This window comes from Leucoraja erinacea, unplaced genomic scaffold, assembly GCF_028641065.1.
Source record: "Leucoraja erinacea ecotype New England unplaced genomic scaffold, Leri_hhj_1 Leri_274S, whole genome shotgun sequence".
Taxonomy (NCBI): domain Eukaryota; kingdom Metazoa; phylum Chordata; class Chondrichthyes; order Rajiformes; family Rajidae; genus Leucoraja; species Leucoraja erinaceus.
Window position 1 is genome coordinate 128094 of NW_026576175.1, and position 17688 is coordinate 145781.

The 17688-nt window shown below is 47.3% G+C and overlaps 1 protein-coding gene across 1 annotated transcript; it reads left to right on the forward strand.

Moving 5' to 3' along the window:
• The first annotated feature begins 11090 nt into the window (after positions 1-11090).
• LOC129693387 (zinc finger protein 658B-like) lies at positions 11091-17012 on the forward strand. The gene is given in 2 exon segments (XM_055630219.1): positions 11091-11446; positions 11449-17012. Coding segments are annotated over 2 exon segments (1467 nt in total). The 5' UTR covers positions 11091-11202; the 3' UTR covers positions 12672-17012.
• The last annotated feature ends 676 nt before the right edge of the window (positions 17013-17688 follow it).

Genomic DNA, 17688 nt, shown 5'->3' on the forward strand with positions numbered 1-17688 from the left:
CATCTTTTGTTTTGATACTATCCCTGATTTCCCTTGTTATCCACGGATGCACTACCTTCTCTGATTTATTCTTTTTCCAAACTGGGATGAACAATTGTTGTAGTTCACCCATGCAGTTTTAAATGCCTTCCATTGTATATCCACCGTCAACCCTGTAAGAATCATTTGCCAGTCTATCTTGGCCAATTCACGTCTCATACCCTCAAAGTCACTTTTCTTTAAGTTCAGGACCTTTGTTTCTGAATTGACAATGTCACTCTCCATCCTAATGAAGAACTCAACCATATTATGGTCACTCTTGCCCAAGGGGTCACGCACAAGAAGACTGCTAACTAACCCTTCCTCATTACTCAATACCCAGTCTAGAATAGCCTGCTCTCTCGCTGGTTCCTTTACATGTTGGTTTAGAAAGCTATCCCACATAAATTCCAAGAAATCCTCTTCCTCAGCACCCCTGCCAATTTGATTCACCCAATCTATATGTAGATTGAAGTCGCCCATTATAATTGTTTTACCTTTGTTGCACGCATTTCTAATTTCCTGTTTGATGCCATCCCCAACTCCACTACTATTGTTAAGTGACCTGCACACAACTCCCACTAGCGTTTTCTGCCCCTTAGTGTTTCGCAGCTCTACCCATATCGATTCCACATCCTCCAAGCTAATGTCCTTCCTTTCTATTGCGTTAATCTCCTCTCTAACCAGCAACGCTACCCCGCCTCCTTTTCCTTTCTGTCTATCCCTCCTGAATATTGAATAACCCTGGATGTTCAGCTCCCAGCCTTGGTCACCCTGGAGCCATGTCTCCGTGATCCCAACTATATCATATTCATTAATAACTATCTGCACATTAAACTCATCCACCTTATTACGAATGCTCCTTGCATTAAGATACAAAGCCTTCAGGCTTGTTTTTACAACACTCTTACTCCTTATACAATTATGTTGTAAAGTGGCCCTTTTTGATTTTTGCCCTGGATTTGTCTGCCTGCCACTTTTACTTTTCACCTTGCTACCTATTGCTTCTACCCTCATTTTACACCGCTCTGCCTCTGCTCTTGCACCCACCCCCCTGCCACATTAGTTTAAATCCTCCACGACAGCACTAGCAAACACTCCCCCAAGGACATTGGTTCCATTCCAGCCCAGGTGCAGACCGTCCTGTTTGTACTGGTCCCACCTCCCCCAGAACTGGTTCTAATGCTCTAGAAATTTGAATCCCTCCCCCTGGCACCATTTTTCAAGCCACGTACTCATCTGCAATATTCTCCTATTTCTACTCTGACTAGCCCGTAGCACTGGTAGTAATCCAAAGATTATTACCTTTGAGGTCCTACTGTTAAATTTATCTCCTAGCTCACTAAATTCACCTTGTAGGACCTCATCCCTTTTTTTACCTAGGAGTACAGAATCCTTATGTCCCTGTTCAGTTGAAAGGAAAGAGTAATAACTGGAAAGAGCCATAGTTTTCAAGGGAAATTGGGCACTTGGTTCGGAAAAAGAGAGAGATCTACAATAATTATAGGCAGCATGGAGTAAATTAAGTGCTTGAGGAGTATAAAGAAGTAAAAAGAATCTTAAGAATGATTAGAAAAGCTAAAAGAAGATAAATGCTTGACTAAACTTCTGGCATTTTTTGAGGATGTGACAGGTAAAATGGATGAAGGGGTGCCAGTGGATGTAGTGGATCTAGACTTTCAGAAAGCCTTTGATAAGGTCCAGCATGGGAGACTGGTGACTAAAATTAGAGCATATGGTATTGGGGGTAGGGTGTTGACATGGATAGAAATTTGGTTGGCAGACCGGAAGCAAAGAGTAGGAGTGAACGGGTCATTTTCAGAATGGCAGGCAGTGGTGAGTCGAGTGCCACAAGGCTCGGTGTTGCGGCCGCAACTGTTTACCATATATATTAATGATTTGGAAGAGGGAATTAGGAGCAACTCTAGCAAGTTTGTGGATGACACAAAGCTGGATGGCAGTGTGAACTGTGAAGAGAATGTTAGGAGGTTGCAGGGTGACCTGGACAGGTTGAGTGAGTGGGCAGATGCATGGCAGATGTAGTATAATATAGATAAATCCGAGGTTATCCACTTTGACGGACAAACAAGGGGGCAGATTATTGTCTCAATGGGGTTAGGTTAGGTAAGGGGGAGGTGCAGTGAGACCTGGGCGTCCTTGGAGGCAGTGCAGCGTAGGTTCATGAGATTGATCCCTGGGATGGCGGGACTGTCATATGAGGAAAAATTGAAAAGACTAGGCTTGTATTCACTGGTGTTTAGAAGGATGAGGGGGGTTCTTATAGAAACATATAAAATTATAAAGGGACTGGTCAAGCAAGATGCAGGAAAAATGTTCCCAATGTTAGGCGAGTCCAGAACCAGGGGCCACAGTCTTAGAATAAAGGGGAGGTCATTTAAGACTGAGGTGAGAAAAAACGTTTTCACCCAGAGAGTTGTGAATTTATGGAATTCCCTGCCAAAGAGGGCAGTGGAGGCCAAGTCACTGGATGGATTTAAGAGAGAGTTAGATAGAGCTCTAGGGGCTATTGGAGTCAAGGGATATGGGGAGAAGGCAGGCACGGGTTATTGATAGAGGACGATCAGTCATGATCAGAATAATAATAATAATAATAATAATAATAATAATAATAATAACTTTATTTGTTAAGCACCTTAAAAAACAACCAAAGCTGACCAAAGTGCTGTACAGAAAAAAGAAAACAAGCAAGACATCATAAAACAGGCAGAACAACAGAACATACAACTAACACGAGGCGCATAAATTACATACAAAAATCCAAACAATAAATTAAAAAACATAAAACACGAGTACGAACAACGCAGCAAAACCAAGCAAATAAAGTTAATAAACAATTCAACACCTCACTGGTCTACAAAGGCCACGGAGAATAGATATGTCTTCAGGAGTGACTTAAAAACAGCTAGAGAAGGGGCCTGTTTAACGTGCAGAGGCAATTCATTCCACAATCTCGGAGCCGACACAGCAAAGGCACGGTCCCCTCTGAGCTTCCGCGTAGTCTTTGGCTCAATCAGGAGCAGCTGGTCATCTGACCTGAGAGAGCGGGAGGGCGAATAAGGGTGAAGAAGCTCAGATAGGTAGGACGGGGCAAGACCACTTAGGGATTTAAAAGTAAATAAAAGAATTTTAAAACTAATCCTATACTGAATAGGCAGCCAGTTGAGAGAGGCGAAAAGGTGTGAAACATGATCATGCTTTCGTGTGCCAGTCAAGAGACGAACAGCTGCATTCTGTACCATCTGGAGACGGGCGATGGAGGACCGACTAACCCCCAGATACAGTGCATTGCAGTAATCCAGCCGGGTGGTAACAAAGGCATGGATTACCGTCTCAAAGTGCTGCCTTGACAAAATCGGCTTTATTTTTGCCAGCTGCCTCAGATGGAAAAAAACAGATTTAACAACAGCCCTCACCTGACAGTCAAATCTAAGCTCAGGGTCCACTTTAATCCCCAGGTTCGTGATGTTAGGTTTGAGATATGCAGACAAAGAGCCTAGATCAACAGGGGGGGCCACAGAGGTGCCACCAAAGATCATTACCTCTGTCTTGTCATCATTAAATTTTAAAAAGTTCAGTGACATCCAGGCCTTTATGTCACTGAGACACTCAAGCAAGAGCCCGACAGAGTGTACACCCCCCTTTCCCAGAGGCACATAAAGCTGACTGTCATCAGCATAAAAGTGAATGCCAGTGCTGGCTCGAAGGGCCGATTGGCCTCCTCCTGCCCCTATTTTCTATGTTTCTATATGAGATTGCTATGGCAGGTAAGGTGAATGTAAATCCAAAGGGTTTCTACAGCTCTATTGATAGCAAAAGGATAACGAGGGATAAAATTGGTCCATTAGAGAGTCAGAGTGGACAGCTATCTGGAGAGACAAAAGAGATGGGGGAGATATTGAACAATTTATTTTCTTCGGTATTCACCAAGGAGAAGGATGTTGAATTATGTGAGGTAAGAGAAACAAGTAGGGTAGCTATGGAAACCATAATAATCAAAGAAGAGGAAGTACTGACACTTTTGAAAAATATAAAAGTGGATAAGTCTCCAGGTCCTGACAGGATATTCCCTAGGACATTGAGGGAAGTTAGTGTAGAAATAGCAGGGGCTATGAGAAATATTTCAAATGTCATTAGAAACGGGAATGGTGCCGGAGGATTGGCGTACTACGCATGTTGTTCCATTGTTTAAAAAGGGTTCTCAGAGTAAACCAAGCAATTATAGACCTGTTAGTTTGACGTCAGTGGTGGGCAAATTAATGGAAAGGATACTTAGAGATAATATATATAAGCATCTGGATAAACAGGGTCTGATTAGGAACAGTCAACATGGATTTGTGCCTGGAAGGTCATGTTTGACTAATCTTCTTGAATTTTTTGAAGAGGTTACTAGGGAAATTGATGAGGATAAAGCGGTGGATGTTCTCTATATGGACTTCAGTAAGGTCTTTGACAAGGTTCCACATGGAAGGTTGGTTAAGAAGGTTCAATTGTTGGGTATTAATAGTGGAGTAGCAAGATGGATTCAACAATGGCTGAATAGGAGATACCAGAGAGTAATGGTGGATAACTGTCAGGTTGGAGGCCGGTGACTAGTGGGGTGCCTCAGGGATCTGTGTTGGGTCCACTGTTGATTGCATATACATCAATGACCTGAATGATGGTGTGGTAAATTGGATTAGTAAGTATGCAAATGATACTAAGATAGGTGGTGTTGTTGATAATGACGTAGATGTTGTAGAAGTCTACAGAGAGATTTGGGCCATTTGGAAGAGTGGGCTGAAAGATGGCAGATGGAGTTTAATGCTGATAAGTTGTGAGGTGCTTCATCTTGGCAGGACAAATCAAAATAGGACGTGCATGGTAAATTGTAGCGAATTGAGGAATGCAGTTGAACAGAGGGATCTAGGAATAACTGTGCATAGTTCCCTGAAGGTGGACTCTCATGTAAATAGGGTGGTAAAGAAAGCTTTTGGTGTGCTGGCCTTTATAAATCAGAGCATTGAGTATAGAAGTTGGGATATAATGTTAGAATTGCACAAGGCATTGGTGAGGCCAATTCTGGAATATGGTGTACAATTCTGGTTGCCAAATTATAGGAAAGATGTCAACAAAATAGAGAGAGTGCAGAGGAGATTTACTAGAATGTTGCCTGGGTTTCAGCACCTAAGTTACAGAGAAAGGTTGAACAAGATAGGTCTTTATTCTTTGGAGCGCAGAAGGTTAAGGGAGGACTTGATAGAGGTCTTTAAAATTAAAATTATGAGAGGGATAGACAGAGTTGACGTGGATAAGCTTTTTCCATTGAGAGTAGGGAAGATTCAAACAAGAGGACATGATTTAAGAATTAAGGGACAAAGGTTTAGGGGCAACATGAGGGGGAATTTCTTTATTCAGAGAGTGGTAGCTGTGTGGAATGAGCTTCCAGTGGAAGTGGTGAAGGCAGGTTCGTTTTTATCATTTCAAAATAAATTGGATAGGTATATGGATGGGAAAGGAATGGAGGATTATGGTCTGAGTGCAGGTAGACGGGACTAGGTGAGAGTAAGTGTTCGGCATGGACTAGAAGGGCCGAGATGGCCTGTTTCCGTGCTGTAATTGTTGTATGGTTAATTTGGGAATATGACTGTTCAACACTGAAATAAGGCCAAACCTTAACTTTACCCTATAAACTCGACTGCTTGCCAATCCGCTGCACTAGCTGCCAGCACTTGGCCATCAGTGCCGGTTAGCTGCTAACACCGGTTAACCACCAACACCGGTTAGCCGCTAATACGAGTATGTTGATATCTCAGTCCTGCGGCCTAAGATTCTTGCTGATGTTGTCCAGTGCTTTGGACGGGTCTCCAAACCGCTTATCTTGGCCGGTCGACAATGAGATACGGAGAGTCGCAGGGTACATGATTCCAAACTTTATGCCCTGGTAAGTCCGCAGTAGCCGCTTAGCTTTGGAGAAGGCAGCTCTTTTTAGCCACCGCTGCGGTGTAATCCGGGAAAATGCTCACTCGCTTGTCATTTAGGGTCAGCAGGGCCAAGCGGGCAGCTTTTCGGAAAACATCACTTATCTCTTGGTAGTAATGGAACTTTACCACGATGACCCTCGGAGATTCTCCTGCGTTGGGTGGAGACCATAGGCTACGGTGGGCTCAGTCTAGAGTCGGAATGAAGTTGAGGCTCAGTAGCTCCCGTAGCATCTTAGCAACAGCATCCGTAGGCCGCTGGTCTCCGCCGGTCTCGAATCCCTCTTTTATCCTGACGATGCGCGCATTGCACCGGCGTTGTCGTACCTCCAGGTCGTCCAGTTTTAGGCGTAGCATGGCAACTTCTGACTTTAGCTGGTCCATTTCCCCCTCAAGTTTCGTTCTCTTGTCGGAGTATGTATTCAGACCGCCCTCCAGCTCTTTCAAAAGGGTGTCATGTTTCGCCTTGTGGTCCCATATAGTCTATTTTAGCATTCAAGTCTATTGTACTTGAATCTATTCTGCCAAGACCCTGTTTTCGCTGTTTGTTATGGCAGCCATCACTTCAGACAAGTCGGCAGATTCACCATCTTGGGACCCCAAGGCTTTAGCGGCTTGGTCTTTGTCAGACTTTGTTTTGCCCTTGGCGTCTCCAACGATGTCAATATGAAAATGCAAAGTCGATAATTTGATGCACCTGCAGTTCAATAACGCATATCTTAAACCCATGTCATCTGAGCTCAATAGAAAAATAAGTTATTAGTATAAGAAGTATGCCCTGGGCAGAGGCTCAGAAAAACACGTCCCTACATGTCACTGCTCACCAGCTTCCCCCCTGATCTTAAGATTCTTGAGGGTTGTTTTAATACCAGTGTCTCAAAATAACTCCTATAATCAATCAATCAATCAATCAATCAACCTTTATCGTCATCTTGCAAGCAACAGTTGTACAGTGCAAAATGAAAAGACGTTTACCAGGGAATACCGGAGCATCGCACATGAAATTTATAACATTTCACACATAATAACACTAAAAACAATCCAGTCCCTGATGGAACAGTATAAATAGTTAAAAGCAGGTAAAACAACAACGTTAAAATATAGTAAAACCAATCATAAAAATGTCAGGGGCAGCTGATTTGAGTGGCCAGTGCCAGTTATTAAAGTGGCCAGTGCCAGTTATTAAAGTGTCCGTGCCAAGCCTCAGAATCAAGTGACTGTGAGTACAGAGTGACTGTTTAGCAGCCTCACAGCCTGCGGCAGGAAGCTGTTTAGCAGTCTTGTAGTCTGGGCTTTGATGCTGCGATATCTCTTGCCTGATGGCAGGAGATCCAGGTGTATGTGGAGGGGGTGCAGTTTGTCCTTAGCAATTATCTGAGCTTTTTTCAGACAGCGGCTCTGGAACAGTTCTTGTACCGAGGGTAGGGAGACGCCAATGATCCTCTCTGCTCCCCTCACTACCCTCTGCAGAGCCTTCCTGTCCGAGCAGTTGCAGGTGGAGTACCACGTATTTATGCAGTATGTGAGTACAGACTCCACCGTACCCCTGTAGAAAGTCCTGAGGATGTTGGTGGGGAGTGAGGCCTGTTTTAGTTTCCTCAGGAAGTGCAGTCGCTGATGGGCCTGTTTAACAGCCCCAGTGGTGTTCCTGGACCAGGTGAGGCTGTCTGTAATTTGCACACCGAGGAACTTTATGCTCTCCACTCTCTCCACTGTGGTGCCACTGATGTTGAGGTGTGTATGCTTTGGCTGCGCCCTCCTGAAGTCGACAAGCATCTCCTTTGTTTTGTCAACATTTAATTCTAGATTATTTCTGCCGCACCAGTCCACTAGTTGTTTTACTTCCTCTCTGTACATTGATTCATCATCTCCGCTGAAGAGTCCCACCACTGTTGTGTCATCCGCGAATTTGATGATCTTATTGTCCCTGAATCTGGCAGCACAGTCATATTTGAGCAACAGCGGGCTGAGCACACAGCCTTGAGGGGAGCCGGTGCTCAGCGTGATCGAACCTGAAATGTTCTTGCCGACACGGACTGACTGCGGTCTCTCTGTCAGAAAGCCCAGGATCCAGTGACACAGGGTGGTGTTGAGGCCCAGCAGGGTTAGTTTCTCCACAAGTCTCTGGTTAAACGCTGAGCTGAAGTCAATGTACAGGATTCTGGCGTATGTGTTTTTGTTTTCCAGATGCGTGAGTACTGTGTGCGGCGTGGTAGAGATGGCATCCTCTGTAGAACGGTTGGGGCGATAGGTAAACAGGCAAACTCAGTAGACATAATATTTCTTAATTATATAAATATGTCAAAGTTTATTAACTATGGCGATAGATGTGGCCCTCCAGCCACTCACAGACCCGGGACCTGGCCCCTAGGCAGAAACGGGTTGCCCACCCCTGACCTAAGTGAATGGTGGGCCTCTGGGTAGTGTTGTAGAGCAGAGGGATCTAGGAGTACAGGAAATAGTTAATTGAAAGTGGTATCAGGTAGATAAGGTGGTCAAAAGATAAGGTGGCACATTGGCCTTTATCAGTCAGAGTATTGAATAGTTGGGCAATCATGTTGCAGTTGTATAAGACGATGGTGAGGTCACAATTACAGTTTTGTGTTCAATTTTGGTCACTACGTTATAGGAAAGATGTTGTCAAGCTGGAAAGGGCACAGAGAAGATTGACAACGTGCATACACATGCGCACACGCACACACAGACACCCACACACCCAGACAAACACACACACACGGCGTCAGAGGCTTCAGCCGTGGGCCCTGTGTACAGTAATTAGCTCAGGATTCTTCCAGTTTCCAGCCCCGTGACGTGGACGTTTCTACTACTTTGGAATGAGTTAACTAGTGCAGATCTGTAGCACAGATTTAAAATACACTGGACAACATAATAATAGTACAGGACACTGTCAAGCTGTGGTATGGAAACCAAGCTATTAAAACCAAGAACTATGTAAATGATCTGCATCTTAGGCAACCTAAAACTTTGTATTCTTGGATGTATTAAACATTTATTTTCCATAATTGCCAGCTGTAAAAATAGAGGGTGTCAATTAGTTAATAAAATTGCTTTTAATATGAAGAAAGCATTTGGTCTCGGTAATATGTACCCGCATCAGACAATTTTAAGAACTTCTATCATTAATTTTATTGAAAGGAACAAGTCATATTTCAAGCATACTTGTAACAGAGAGAGAGAGAGATGGGGCACATGCGAGTGAGTGATGGGGAGAGACATTCTCGGCAGCTGCGCTGCTGCGCACACACAGACCCGCACCTCATCCGCAGCCAGGATCAAACCCGTGTCCCCGGCACCGCAAGGGCTGCAGAACCATCACTGGACCGTCCCCTTCTCCCGGAGTGTCCCATCCACGCCCGAGGGGGGTGGCGGCCAGAGATGTCAGGGACACGCAGGACTGACAGAACACCGGCCCGGAGCAGGGGCGGCCCCAGGCCCACAGCCAACACGGAGAAGAAGCACCAACCCCAGCCCAACCCCACTCCAACTCCTGAGGATCCTATTCCCCGACAATCCGGGGACCGCCAGTCACACTCTCCGCCCCACACAGAGGCCGCCGGCCAACTCCCCCGGGCGCCGGTGAAAGCCGAGCCATAGACGGGGCAACGCAAGACACTGCAGCAACTCAGCGGGACAGGCAGCATCCACGGAGAAAAGGAATGGGTGATGTTTCGGGTCGAGACCCTTCTCCAGAGATGTTGCCTGACCCGCCGACCCACTGCAGCGTGTGCATCCCGACCGATGACCAGCGCTCAGCTCCCGCCGGCACCGAGGTGGCCAATGACAGCCACTGGACAAGGCGAGAGGCGCAGCCGACAGTCCCCGGCCCGGCCCGCCCCGGAATACCCCCCCGCCCCCCCCCCCCCCCCCCCCCCCCCCCCCCCCCAGCGCTGGCTGTAAATCCAGAGCCCCACCACTCAGGGCTGGCGCCCCACCAGTCCAGGGCTGCCGACCAACCCGCCAGGACAGGCAGAGCCGAGCTGGAGCCAGTGCCTCCCCCTACCCCGCGCCGGCTGCAAGCCCGGGGCCCCCACCGCCTCGCCAGCCCAGGGCCAACCCGGATACCTCCGGACGCCCCCAGACAGGGACAGGACACCCGGGAGGGGACGGGGACGGCCCAGCAGCAACTCAACAGCGCCCACAGTGCGGGAGACTCGGGCCCAACCACGGGCGAAACGCAGACCTGCACCCACACAGCAGCAGAGCCGCCCAGAATGTTTATAGCGAGTGACCTATGACCTGGGCATGCGCAGTCAGAATACTGAACTCGCTTATTCACTGGATGTTTTCAAGACAAGATTTTCTAGTTAGATTTAGCTCTAAGGCTAACGGAATCAAGGGATATCGGGAAAAAGCAGGTACGGGGTACGTAGATTCTGGATGATCAACCATGGTGCTGGCTCGGAGGGCTGAATAGCCTACTGCACCTATTGCCTGTTATCTTCTCCCAATTAACAATGATCTATTTTACATTTTCCTTGAACTCCATTGTATTTGTCCTGTTTTCACTCCTTATACTTCCTTCTCTCTGTACTTCCCAAAGACGGAAGAAGGGTCTCGACCCGAAACGTCTTGCAATCCCTCTCTCCACAGAAGCTGCCCGACCCGCTGAGTGACTCTAGCATTGTGCGACCTTCTTCCCATGATGCATGCCGACCCCCACGTGACTCTGCGCAATGGCAGGGTGCGTGGCCGGCAGTCCCCCTTGTCTGGTCATGCAGCCCCCCCTTCTCCAACTTGCTTCTTCACCCCCTCCCTTCTCGCCCTCACTTAACTCCCTCTCCCCAGCCCCCGCTCTCCCATTATAACCCCTCTCCCCCCCCGCTCCCCTCACATTCATCATCCTCATCCCCCTCCTCCTCCCCCCCCCCCCCCCCACCATCCTCACCTCTCCCCCCTTCCCCTCGTATCTCCCCCCCCCACCCCCTCCTCCTCCCCACCCTCCACCTTTCCCCCCGTCCCCTCCCCATCCCCCCTTTCCCCTCTTCAAGCACCAGTAATGTTCATGCATTAGTAATGTCCTGTTTGCCAGCTTGTTGACCCTCTGTTCCCTTTCTGCAGGGTGAGGAGGTTGCTGGGGACGGAGAGACGGGGACGTGAGCGGCCATTGAGGGTGGCTAGGGTGCCGGTGAGCCTCCCCTCCCCATCTGCTCGGTGTGCGGGCTGAGCTTCGAGGGGCTGGGCTTCAATGGAGGAACACATGACGGGGCACAACAAGGAGAAGCGTTATGAGTGCGACATGTGTGGCAAGGCCTGGCAGAGCCCGAGCCAGCTGGAGATCCACCGACGGGTGCACACGGGTGAACGTCCCTTTGACTGCTCCGACTGTGGTAAGAGCTTTACCCAGTTGTCGGGACTGCAGGGGCACCGGCGGGTGCACAAGGGAGAACGCCCCTTTGAATGCTCCGACTGCGGCAAGAGCTTCAATACGGCATGGAACTAAAGATCCACCGACGAGTGCACACGGGCGAGAAGCCCTATGGCTGCTCCACCTGCGGCAAGAGCTTTGCCGATTCGGCGGGGCTGCAGGGACACCAGCGCGTGCACACGGGCGAGAAGCACTATGGCTGCTCCATCTGCGGCAAGAGCTTTACCAAGTCGTCGGGGCTGCAGGTGCACCGACGGGTGCACACGGGAGAACGCCCCTTTGACTGCTCCGACTGCGGGAAGACCTTTACCCAGTTGTCGGGGCTGCAGGTGCACCGGCGGGTGCACACCGGAGAACGCCCATATGACTGCTCCGACTGTGGCAAGACCTTTATCCAATTGTCGGGGCTGCAGCTGCATCGGCGGGTGCACACGGGAGAACGCCCCTTTGAATGCTCCGACTGCGGCAAGAGCTTCAAGACGGCGCAGGAACTGAAGATACACCGGCGGGTGCACACGGGCGAGAAGCCCTATGGCTGCTCCACCTGCGGCAAGAGCTTTACCGATTCGTCGGGGCTGCAGGGGCACCAGCGCGTGCACACGGGCGAGAAGCCCTATGCCTGCTCCACCTGCAGCAAGAGCTTTACCAAGTCGTCGGGGCTGCAGGTGCACCGGCGGGTGCATACGGGAGAACGCCCCTTTGACTGCTCCGACTGCGGGAAGACCTTTACCCAGTTGTCGGGGCTGCAGGTGCATCGGCGGGTGCACACCGGAGAACGCTCCTTTGAATGCGCCGACTGCAGCAAGAGCTTCAAGACGGCGCAGGAACTGAAGTTACACCGGCTATTGCACACGGGTGAGAAGCCCTATGGCTGCTCCACCTGTGGCAAGAGCTTTGCCCAGTTGTCGGGGCTGCAGGTGCACTGGCGGCTGCATACAGGAGAACGCCCCTTTGCATGCTCCAACTGTAGCAAGAGCTTCAAGACGGCGCAGGAACTGAAGTTACACCAGCGAGTGCACACGGGTGAGAAGCCCTATGGCTGCTCCATCTGCAGCAAGAGCTTTGCCCGGTTGTCGGGGCTGTGGGAGCACCGGCGTGTGCACAGCAGTGAGCGGCCCTTCATATGCTCCGACTGCGGCAAAGGCTTCAAGTCGTGCAGGCACCTGAAGGTGCACAGGCGCCTGCACACCGGGGAGCGGCCCTACACCTGCAGCGACTGCGGCAAAGGCTTCACCTGCTCCAGCAGCCTGCTGCCCCACCAGCAGGTGTGTCGAAGTATGTCGAACTGAACGTGTAAAATAACTCAAAACACAAGTCTCAGCAAAAGAGTCTTTACTAGAAGTCACCCGGGTGATGAGAGAACACAGTCACTTGTATCGACAAGGAGCCCACACAAGAGCCTGTCGCTGTTCCCTCTGAGCAATACAAAAGAGTATAATCATATTTATACAGATAAAACGGGTTGAAGCACACGGTTATGAACAAAGGAACTCAGTTAAAGAAGAGATACATAATGTAGTTCCTTAGTCAGGTTAGGGAGTGTTAGGGAAGTAAAAGGCAGTTGCTATAGTAAGAAGGCACCTATTGCATTGTTCAGCCCCCTACAGGACACTAGTATCAATATAGAATGTGAGAACGGCTCTTATCTTGGTTCTTGGTTTCCAAAATATTCCAAATGGAATTTAAACTGGAGGTGGACACAGACACAGTGAAAGTCGCTTTATTCGCTTTACAGAATTACTGCAGAAGTCAGTTTTAAAATGAAACTAGCATCCTTTCCACAAAATGGCAGTCACAGCTAAAATAAGTAAAACAAGCTAAATAAAATGGCGGCTATTGCTTTAACTCTTACATTCTTCCCTTTTGATTAAACTTAATCAATATATCAAATGATGCAGCTAGAAGCTATATATTTGCAAATACATGGTGCACAGAAATAAAGCAGTAAAGTGATGATTATAATTATCATAATAGTAGTTCCATAATGCCACACAAGCCCCCAAGCAGACCCTCCAGTAAACCAACTACATATACCCTGGTTTTCATTCTCACCCAGTTTCTCCCCCTCACCCGGGATCCTTTTTAATATGGGCTGCCGGATCAGTTATGTTGGAGGATTCGTTGGGAATATAGCTACAGAAATCTTGCCCTTTGATAGCACAGGTGCCCCCTTTCTCGGCCAGAATAAATTCTAAGGCCATTTGATTCTGTAGCACCACTATCCTCATGGCAACCATTTCAGCTGTCAGTGACTCGATCTGGGCCTGAGTTCCCATAAGGACAGCTGCTGTATTATTAGCCAATTCCTCCAATAGCCCAGTAAGATGGCCAATCCTTGGCGCATTTCAATTTATCCCATACCAGGGGAGCAATTTCATCCCAGCACTCTCACCTGGGGAGAGATACCGTTTTGTAAACTGAGATCTAGGTGCGAGGTTCTTAAATATAGGATGGTCTGTTATTAGTTTAAAATGACACATAGCAGGGACCACATTAGCAAGGTAACAGCATCCTGTCCAATGATGTGGGCCATACCCCCGTCTTACCCTATTTCCATCGTTGGGTGGCATACCTGGTAACCATGGATAGGCCCATGATCCACATATAAAATATGTACTGTTAACAGGTCAGGGTGGGCCAGAGGTAGCACGTGGTGCATCAACTGTGTCCCAGGAAAACCCCTGTGCCTTTATGGTAACAGCGACAGGTGGCATTAACTGGCTTCTGGGAGGAGCTTCCAATATCTTTAATCGTAGAAGTTGTGCCCCTTTCTGTACATTAATTTTCCAATCCTCCTTAAAAGGTGGAACATACCATCCCTTAAAGTTGTTGTAACTCGGGGAACCATCCCTGCTTTCCGACAAATCGTTGTATTAACGGAGGAAGAAAAACACTAAGGCATATTTTTCAGTGGTATCCAGTGCGATAGGGACCAGGGGAATCCCTCCTTTCACATTTTGTGGCATAGCTGCGCATACCCAGCAGGACTGATCAGTAGGGGTGAAACGTTGTGCGTACTCATGGGTCGCTTCAAGATATACATTCTTCTCCTATGGTTGACTTAGTGGGGTCAGGGAACTGATAATAATGAACACTGTCCAGCACCAAGCCATGGCAAAAGAGCCTTTATTCGTGGCTCGGTGCAGCTGTCTTCTTGCAGTCGGAGTGATGCACACACCGAGGGTGTCCTTCCACTTTAGCGGCTGTAGAGGTGGTGAGAAGTACAAGGTATGGACCTCTCCAGCGGTCACCCAATTTCTTCCAATCCGAATTGCGTATCAGGACGTAGTCGCTGGCCTGTAGCTGTCCTTCCTTAGGTGGTTTGTCCGGGTACCGTTGTGTTTCCCGAACCTGTGAATGCAGAACTGACAAAGAATCCATTCGTAATTGCATGTATGTTAACAACTGTTCATCGAAGGCATGGAGATCATCGGCTGTTTCCACAACTTCTTCAGCCTTCCATACATTACTTCTGCTGGGGTCAATTGAGTAGTAGAATACGGGGGATAATACGCATAGCAAATAGAGCCATAGGCAAAACCTGGACCCGTTGTTTCTTCAATTAGTTTGGCAAGCTTGCTTTTTAAAGTTCCATTAGCTCGTTCCACAATTCCTGCAGCCTGTGGATGGTGTACACAGTGCAGGGCTCTCACTTAACTGTTTTTCCCTATTGCCGGCCGGGCTAATTAGGCAGCTCTTTAGGTTGCCAAATGACAGTTTAGGTGGTCATTTAAGACGGCTTGTAATTTCCTTGATTACAGTATAATAATTGGGTAAAATTGTTATTAAAATTTTGGAAAAACCCAACAACCCCCACAATCAAGATGCGGATTATGGAGATGTCAGAGACCTTACATTTGGAAAAAATTAGATTTGTCTTAATTGACAAACCAGAATTATTTATTAGAATATGGTCTCCATTTATAGATTATTTGAAGGGGTAGATTGGACCGGCGCGGAGGCCGGACTGAAGCCTAATCCCAGAACTAGATGAATAGTTATGTTCTTTGACCTACGGACCTATCTCCCAAGTTGTATTATTGATAGTTTATCCTATTTTTCTAATTTCTTTCTTTCTTTCTTTCTTTCTATATTTTTCCTATCTATAAATATATATAAATAATTAGAGTCAATGTTAATAGGTAACCGATAAAGGAGGATCCCAGCTACTTTGGTAACTGGGTCCCTGGAAACCTGGATATTTAATATGTAACCGTTAAACAAAGTCTGTACTGATTTGGATAAAAAAATTAAAAAGACGGCTTGCATGACGTGTGCAATAATGTGCTCGGACGAAGTGTGTAGTTACCAGTCGGAATTATGCTCAATGAAGCATTCACATACAATAAAATATACAATATTTATTAATTGTCATTTGAACTTCAATGAGGCTCAAACGAAGCTCTGTTTCTGCAGCCATACAAACAAAACAATTTCTACAAGGCACACAAACAATTCAATTCACACAAACATCCAACACAGTGAATCTCCTCCTCACTGTGATGGAAGGCAAAGTCTTTTCTCTCCCGTGTGTACCATTGTTCTCCCGATGTTGAAGCCCCAGGCGGGTGATGGTAAGTCCCACGGCCGTTAAGGCCGCCCAGGGCGATGTACGGCCCCGCTCCAGGTCTTAATGTCTGAAAGTTGGAGGTGTCCCGTCCACCGGGCCGGCGGCTGGAGCCTCCGAGCTCCGGAGTCGGGCTGCAGCAGCGAGCCACCACTGCTCCCCACGCTCTGAGGCCAGCCAGCCCCACGATGGTAAGTCCGCAGCTCCGCAGGCTCTGCGACTGGAGGCCCCTAGCTCCACGGTACTAGGCCCCAACGACAACGGAGACCCAACAGGAAAAAGACATATTATTTCTGCTTCAAATAAAGTCACAAACTAAACATATTCACAAAATCAAGACATGGTATATACCACAATGACATGCAGCAAAATTATAATACAGTATCTCAACTCTTTTTACATGTTGCAATAAATGCAACTTCTATTATTTCTTTCCACACCAAACAAAAATGTGGTTGGGTTATTCAGCGTATGATCAACCTGTGTCAATATATGCTGGACCATGGTATATATGCTTAACCATGCACACTATAGATTGATGCAAGCATGGTTTCTGTGAAGGACCGAAAATTATTGTGACATGACCATAGCATGGGTCGTTATTGCTATTGGTATAGAAACACTCTCGCTTCCCACATAATTTATCCACAACAAAATATACAGGTTGCAAGGAAATTTCTAAAGGCATTTTATGATAATAGTTGTTAAAACCGACTATACCCATTCTACAGGTTACACTAGCTGACAAGAGATGGCCAAAGGACATAACTGCAGCAAATGTTCTTATGGTAATATGTTTGAAGGTGTTAAAATGTCACATTACTGGACATTCAGATTAGAAATATGTGCTGCGAACAGCAATGCAGATACCCAGTTTGTACGCAGCAGATTAAAAAAAAATTATTGATAAACACTGTTTTCATCATTCCCACTTGAGAATTAACTTAAAATTTCAACTGAAATATCTCATGACCAAAATTGTGATGTATATGACTAGAAGTAAAACCTGGATAAATCCAACGTATAGTTGTGAATGTTGCTCATTAAATAACTACTGTACTGATACTCGATATTAAGAGCATTGATTTGCCTTTAAAATGAATTCTGTAATAACGTGGTAACGGTAGCAGTGACAATTTAACACTGCGGTTTTAATGTTTCACGTGTTCACAATTTAATTAATTCATCTTTATGGATTCAAACAAATAATAACATTGGTAATTAAAACACATATGATTGCATTCTGTTATCAAACATGGTCAATGTTCGCTCTGAAGACATTTCCAGCACAATAGGGTCGGGGAGGGGGGGTGAGAAGGTTGAATCAGTGCGGGATGGATAGATTGCGGGGGGGGTGGGGGGGGTGAGAAGGCAACTGGTGCAGAATGGATGGATTGAGGCAGAGGAATTAGTACGTGTTGGTTGGAGTAGGTAAAATTGTGAGGGGAGAGCGCGGGGAAGACAGTGGGTTGAATGGGGGGGGGGGGGGTCAGTACAGGATGCATGGGGGTAGACAAAAATGCGGGAGAAACTCAGCCGATGAGGCAGCATCTATGGAGCGAAGGAAATGGGCAACGTTTCGGGTCGAGGCCCTTCTTCAGACTGATCCCCCCATTCTTCTTGAATGGGGGGGGGGGGGGGGGGGTCAGTAGAGGATGGATGGGGGGAGGGGATCAAAACAGGATTAATTGGGGAATCAGTACAGGATGAATTTGGGGGGGGGGGGGGTCAGTACAGTG